Source organism: Pundamilia nyererei, unplaced genomic scaffold (genome assembly GCF_000239375.1).
Source record: "Pundamilia nyererei isolate P.nyererei 1_Seehausen unplaced genomic scaffold, PunNye1.0 scaffold00407, whole genome shotgun sequence".
Taxonomy (NCBI): Eukaryota; Metazoa; Chordata; class Actinopteri; order Cichliformes; family Cichlidae; genus Pundamilia; species Pundamilia nyererei.
The window spans coordinates 211,812-218,635 of NW_005187808.1; the positions used below are offsets into that span (position 1 = coordinate 211,812).

Here is a 6,824-nt window from a genome sequence, read left to right on the forward strand (position 1 = left end):
GGGTAATAAGAAGAAAACAGAAATCTGCAATGCAGCATTTTACTGCATGAAATAAAGGGACACGTGCTGGCGGCATATTTGACGTATTGCACTGATGCATGAAAATAAGTGACAACTGTCAGTCAGTGACGAGGAACCCACGCGCAGTCATTCACATCAATTAAAGGGCATTGGTGGCTTTTGAGCCAGAGAGCATCTATTGATGACTGTCAAATGTTTTCATGAAGGAGCTCAAAAAGCAAAAGAGAAAGCAGGTGATGGAAGCTTTTACCACCAGGCCCCGTTTCCAACAGCGTCACTACGCTGTGCTTTTGTTATTTTAATTTCCTCTTGTGAGTTTACACAGCAAGTACATTGATTATGTAAAAAAGACGCACTGCTAAACAACAGAAAAGCTCTGTATCCTCTGATGTGCGTAATCCTGAGCCCCCCCCCCTTCTAAACCCCAGGGCGTCAAACTTGAACTCCCCAGTCAAATCCAGTCGACAGATAAAAGTGAGAGCGCTGGAAGATGGATGGGGTAGAAAACAAGAATCATCTTCTAGGCGGCATTTCCTCTAACGTAAATGAAATGCAATTTAGAAAGCTGCTGAGGGGGACATTTTTCACTGAGCGAGGTAGTCTGTCATCCAGGCGGCTGACAGTTCGGTGCGGGGAAAATGTGGTGGCTGCCCTCTATGGGACGTAACGTGAAGGTGCATCGCTGAAAGCACAACGAAGCCAGGTAAATGCTGAGCAAGCGGAAGAGATTAGTGTTTAAAATAATGTCAAATCTCACGTTGATGAGAATCACAAGTTTCATATACTTTTCTTTTTAACATCTGGCACATTCATGCAGATATATATGAAACCAGTGAAAGGAGTGCAATGTAAATATTGTATATTTACCTCTGGCAAACAGTTTACATGATCGGTTTGGTTTTCGTGTTTGTTTAGTTGTTAGTCAAAAAAATGAACTGACTGGCAAGAAATGTCTACCAGAGGTGGAGCGTGGCTCAACTTAGAAGTCAACGTGTAGAGCTGATGTGGATCCAGATCTACAGCTCCACTTTTTGGGAGGACTTTCTTTTAATTTCCATTGTGACACACAGCAAAACTGCTTTTTTAACCAGATCTTCACAAAGTGTTTTTGATGTCTTAAACAAGAAGAAACTATAAGAACATAATCGAGATCCAGATCTCCTTCATGCATCCTGTGGAGAGAATTTTAAGATATTCTGGCCCTGCTCGTTTACCTGTGTAACAAGGACTTCGCTTGAAAACTGTGACGATTCTATGGTAACACTGGTGTCATTTACCGGAACGTCACCTGCTGGGAGAGAATAGGAGCTTTTTCACATCTTATAATGGAAAGATGTTTAACTTCTTGAAGCAGGAAACCACACAGCAAGCACACACACACACGTGCATTGGCTTAAAGGCTACTTTGATACAAGCATAAAAAAATAAAACTTCAAAAAACTATTTCAGTTAAAGAGAATCGTCTTACATTCTTCTGGCGTGCCGAACAAGTCCACAGATGCTTGACTGGAATCAACGCAGTCGGGGCTGGGGCATGCAGGTGGTAACCGATCTGCTGCATCAGCTGTTCCCTCGCATCTGTCGTCTTCACCGGAGTCGCTCCGATTCTGAGCGGAAGGACGAGCTGATGTTCCAAAGATTTGTGTCAGAGTGGGTAATTCTTCTTTGGATCCACTGCTATCGGACTCGGATGAAGGCTCCAGTCTCTGAGCCTTTCTCTTCCTCCTCGGCTTCCTATTGATGGAGGAGTTGATGCTGACCTCTCCACTACCGTTGCTGTTAATCTCTGCTTTGTGGATAGTTTGGACCGGTGACGCGATAAGGTCATCAGGGGTCAAAGAAGACTCTGGAACTGCCCTATGTTCAGCTGTGTTGACTGAGGAACACTTTAAAGTGGCAGGTGCGTCATCTTTTATCCCCTTCACATCCTCACAGTCAGCCCGACTCTCTGTGTTTTGAGAGGCTTCCTTTAGCTCGTCACATTCAACGGCTGTGAAGCAGAGACCAGAATCTACGACCTGAGGGACCACAGAAAGAGGAGGACTTTCTGCATCACGTTTTGACTCCTTGTTAGGACTCAGTCCACTGCTAGGACTACTCCTGAAGCGACCTGAACAGTTTTGTTCAGAGATCAAGGCTTCCACTGCTGCCGGATCCCGTTTCTCAGAAACAGTTATTCTCGGCTGGACCGGTGAGTTGGAAGGAGAGATGAAATCATAAGAGGACTTGCTGGAGTCTCCTAAAGCCTTTTCTGCAGATTCAACACCAGAACAACCTTCATGTTTCTTCTCTGGTTCTTTGATGGCGTCTTTGTCTGAACCGCGGCTGCTTTTCACGTCTGGACTTCCAAGATAGAAAGATTTCCTTTTAGTTGCTTTGAAGCTCTTGAGAAGTTGCTCCGTGTCGAGCTCACTGTCGTTCCTGTCCTCCTCGTTTTCTGTTTCGGTACATTTAGTTTTACAAACCGAGGCCTGTGACTGAATACTGTTTTGATTGTCACTTTCAACCACGGCTGCATCATCTAGCTGAGCAGAGCCTGAGGCAGCATTTAACTCTTTAACAGCTTCTGTTGGCCTCAGATTCGATGTTCTCTCAGCACACTCTATGTTTTCAATCTCTCCTATGTCTTCATTATAAACACATCCATTTTTTTTAGCTGACTTTACCACCTTATTTACATCATCAAGCGCTTCGCCATTAGCATGTTCCGGCTGCTTTGCCACACTGCTGTTTCCTTCAGTTGCCTTAGCTTTCTCGCTCGCCTGCTTGTGACCCTCCTGGACTTCCTCAGCAAACAGCTGAAGTCTTCTGCTTCTCCTACTGCTCTTAACGACAGGAGTTACTTGGTCCTCGCTGCTAGGGTAATTCTCAATTTGAACCTGAACTTCTTCTGCTCTCATTCTAATAACAGGGCTGGTTTCCCCATTCTGAACTCCAACGAGGACAAGGGGTTTCGGCACTCTGGAGGGCTTGCCTTTTTCGGATCTTGTGTTTCTACCTTTCCTTTTGTCAGTTTTCTTTTGCTCACCACCCTCTGATTTTGCCCGAGCTTGCTCTTGTAAGTCGCTGTCTACCTGTTGCAAAACATTGCACGTCCTTTTCCTCGTCTTCCTCCCCAGTTGTTGTTCTACATTATCAGGCACAACACTGGAAACGTCATCTCTGCCTCTGTTTTGGTGACTTTCTGGAAAGTTGTTAAACTCGTCCACATGCATGCCTGTATCAATTTCTGTCCCGATCTCCATCTGTTCTGCTGATTTACAAATGCCACTGCCATCATTTATTTCTTCTGTCATTTGCTGCTCATCCGCCACGTTACTTTTGTTTATTTTTGCAAAAGAAGCAAAACCGTTTTCCTCTCTAATACTTGAAGCATCTTCACTCTTCAATATTTCTTCAGCTATCGATGGCTCTGTAAAAACTTTAAGCGGAGGAGAGACGTTCCTGTTCACTCTTCGTCTGTAGACAGCCCCAAACACCTGCTCTTCGAGGGCTTTGGCCCGCTCTTCTTTCTTCTGATTCAGTTCACTGTTGCATTGCCTGATATCTATTGTCGAAGCGGAGGAACAGCTGTCAGAGTCATCAGAGTTTTCATCTGGTTTTTCTAACTCAAGACTTCCTTCAGCTGGAACTTTCATGAGCCACTCTGCAACCTTCTCTAAACTTTTCTTACGCTTATGGTCAAGGATCTTGTCGGGCTCCACATCTTTTTTCTGCTTCTTCCTCGAGGACTTTCTTTGGAATTGGTCTTCGTTTTCATCTGGAATGAATGATGAATAAAGGGAGGCATTCTCCCGGCTCCTTTTGCCTCTATTCCTACGCGTTTTTGAAGTATTCGCCACAACGTCTGACATTTCAGCTTTCACTGGTTCCCCGTTGTCTGTGGGGCTGGACATTTTCTTGTCAGACGTTAGTGGAGCATCACCAAGCCCGCTATCCAGAGCTTCATTTTCTGTCGTCAAAGGAGCAGAATCTTCAAGCCCCATGAGTCTTGCAAATCCATTCTGGGCTGTTACAGAAAAAAAAACAGTATAAGAAAATCAGGTTCATTCGCAAGCTTTGATTAAGTCATATTCACTTCACATCCATCTCTTTACTCTGTCCTCTGTAAGGACTTTACACATATTTTTTTTCCCAACCCAAAGAAAAAGGTGGTAGAAATGCTGATATCACACTGTGGGCAGCAAATATACACCTTAGTAGTGTATATTACACCAAAGCACTGGCAGTAATGTGAGTAATATGACAATTGATTTGAGGAAGATTTCACCTGCAATAGTTGAGGAGTGGGATTCTGGAAGATCACCAAAGAGTGCATTTTGTTCATTGTCAATGTCAGTGCCACATGCATCTCCAGATGTCAGAGCTCCTTTAGTAGTTTCTGCACCTGTGACACTGGATAGAAAAAAATATGCAACGCTGTATCTGAGCAGACTGAGTCAATAAATGACCGTTACTGTGAAAAATAAATCTTAATTGTTCCAACCCTGCACATCGCCCTTGCTGGGATGTTCCAGTGAAGTCTGAAAATGTATAGATGTAATGTTAACAGGTGACATAATGCAAGCCAATTCCATAACATCATTTTAGAAAGTCTGTGATATAACCTTACAGTTTGTGCCAGTGTCATGCTCATATGCTTGGATCATGTCCTGCAAACCAGCGACAAGTTTCTGAAACCCAGGGCTCTCCTGTAAGCTCCTGTAAGCAGAAAAACAATTACAATGAGCTTTCACGTATTATAATACATGTTAAACCATCTGCATATATATTCTGTCCAACCTTTTGGTGACTGTGCTTTTACACACGGGGCAGTTGGCTTTGTTTTGTTTGGATTTGTCCAAAAGTTTCATCATGCAAAATCTGGTAGAAAAAGAGAGCTAAAGTCATAAGCATGAAGCCTGTGCATATTTAACAGAAGCTTTTCAGTTAAGAAGACACTTACTTGCAGAATTGATGGTCACACTTAGTAGATACCGGAGCAGTCATTAAATCCAAGCTATAGACAAAAGAACACCTAAGTGAAAAAACAATCTAAATCTTGTAAAAAAAAAATAAAAAATACTACAAAAGAAGAAGAATGATTTTATATATTATTAACACAGGCTCTTATTCTAAATAATGCTCACCAAATGGGACACTGCAGAGTCTCCCAAAGCCCCGAAATCCCTTTCTTGACATCTGAGACTTTTGGGGTTTTCATGGTGATTCTAAAAGACTAAGAGATAAAAAATCTGTGTACACATTACTGTGATCAGCATCTATAACACATTAATATCAAGGTCAGTTGTATCTATTCCTGTGTCAGAGAGGCATTCTTGTGCAGGGTATACCCTGCTGCTCGCCCTGTGGCAGCTGGGATGGGCCCCAGCCCCCGCCACGAATGGATGGATGGCACATTTAATCACACGTAAATCAACTACCATAACGGTTTCTCTGTAGCTCTACAATGTCTTCATACAATAAAAAGCAAAACACAACTAAAAAAAAAATAGAAAGAAAATACAAATGAACACAATTATTAACTGTAGGGCTGTGAAAATTTAAAGATTTCGACCTCACTTGTAAATGACCTGAGATCAGCAGGCAGCTTGTTCCAAGAAGAGGAAAACAGTAACTGAATGCACCTTCCGCACACTTAGATCTAATTCTGGGAACAGTTAAAAGATATGCCCCTGTTTACCTGAGGGTTACAGACAATGAGAAAGTCAGAGATGTACTGGGAGGTAATGAAGTGGCTTCAGTACTGGGGTAGCACGTTCAAGCTTCTATGCATGTGCAAGGAATTTGTCTGAGTCATTCTGAAGGAGATGAAGTCCAAAGAGTTCAACCGATGACTCGGATGGTCCTGCAAATAAAATCCAACCTGCTTGGCATGAATGCATGGAGCCTACCTTTACAACCTATTGTTGACTGAATGTTTAACTATTCATTGCGTGTACTTTGCTCACTGTACACACAGCATGCACTGTTAGCTTGGCAGATATCTGGACAATAGGAGGATAGATTCGGTTATGTTGCAGAAAATCATGTTGTCTGAGACGCGATGTTTTATTTGTACTGGGCTCAGTGGAAACCGCACAACTATTTTCTTATCAATTGAATAAGTTATTATATAAATGGCACAAGTGCTTCAATTATACACAAAAAGTAGTCTGCCTGCTGATATTAAAGCATCATTACGTTGAAAACAGCGACCACGCAATGAAGCGGCATTGTGAAGTCAGTCAAAAGCCACTGATTACATATATTGGCAACTTTATAAAACACCGTTTAATGTTCGTACACGGTCGCTTAAAGTAGTTAAATCTCGACATCAGGCTGGCTAGCTGTCTCTGTTTTGGGGGTGTAACTTACATAACTAGCTCTGTTCTGAAACTTCTGAGACTCGGACAATCGACAAAAAGACCCCGACAGACTAACATCTCATAAGAAGAAACAGATCGCGCAAGTAAATAACTGTACACATCCATAAATATTCCTAAAACTACCTGTTTTCTTGCAGTTTGGAGCCTCCAACATGAGAATCATCCGCTTCAGTTTTCCCGCAACTACCGTCTTCTTCTGCTTTGATTGAAAAGATGTTTTGTATTTAATGTAACAGCGCCCCCTATTTGACTGGAGAGTAAACCACACACACGCACACAGCTGTGTTTCACAGTTTTCCAGACTCCTGGACTGATGGGACAGTATTCAAGGCAAATGAATATGGAAGAAATATAGTATCAGTCATAAATTCAATGTCTAAAAATACTTGAATTCTGATGATACTATATTTCTTCCATAGACATGTGCTAACCAGT

General features: G+C 42.5%; 1 protein-coding gene across 1 annotated transcript in view; it reads right to left on the reverse strand.

The window, feature by feature from the left end:
* LOC102198514 (BRCA1 DNA repair associated) overlaps window positions 1-6,583 on the reverse strand; it is a 25,006-nt gene extending 18,423 nt beyond the window's left edge. The window contains exons 1-9 of the mRNA XM_013915951.1: window positions 6,513-6,583; window positions 5,151-5,239; window positions 4,967-5,020; window positions 4,804-4,884; window positions 4,634-4,722; window positions 4,508-4,544; window positions 4,292-4,416; window positions 1,490-4,030; window positions 1,236-1,309 (exon numbers count right to left, since the gene is read on the reverse strand). Of these exons, the coding sequence (XP_013771405.1) occupies window positions 1,236-1,309; window positions 1,490-4,030; window positions 4,292-4,416; window positions 4,508-4,544; window positions 4,634-4,722; window positions 4,804-4,884; window positions 4,967-5,020; window positions 5,151-5,224 (3,075 nt within the window). The 5' untranslated portion in view covers window positions 5,225-5,239; window positions 6,513-6,583. The remainder of the gene's footprint in view (window positions 1-1,235; window positions 1,310-1,489; window positions 4,031-4,291; window positions 4,417-4,507; window positions 4,545-4,633; window positions 4,723-4,803; window positions 4,885-4,966; window positions 5,021-5,150; window positions 5,240-6,512) is intronic.
* Window positions 6,584-6,824: the final 241 nt, after the last annotated feature.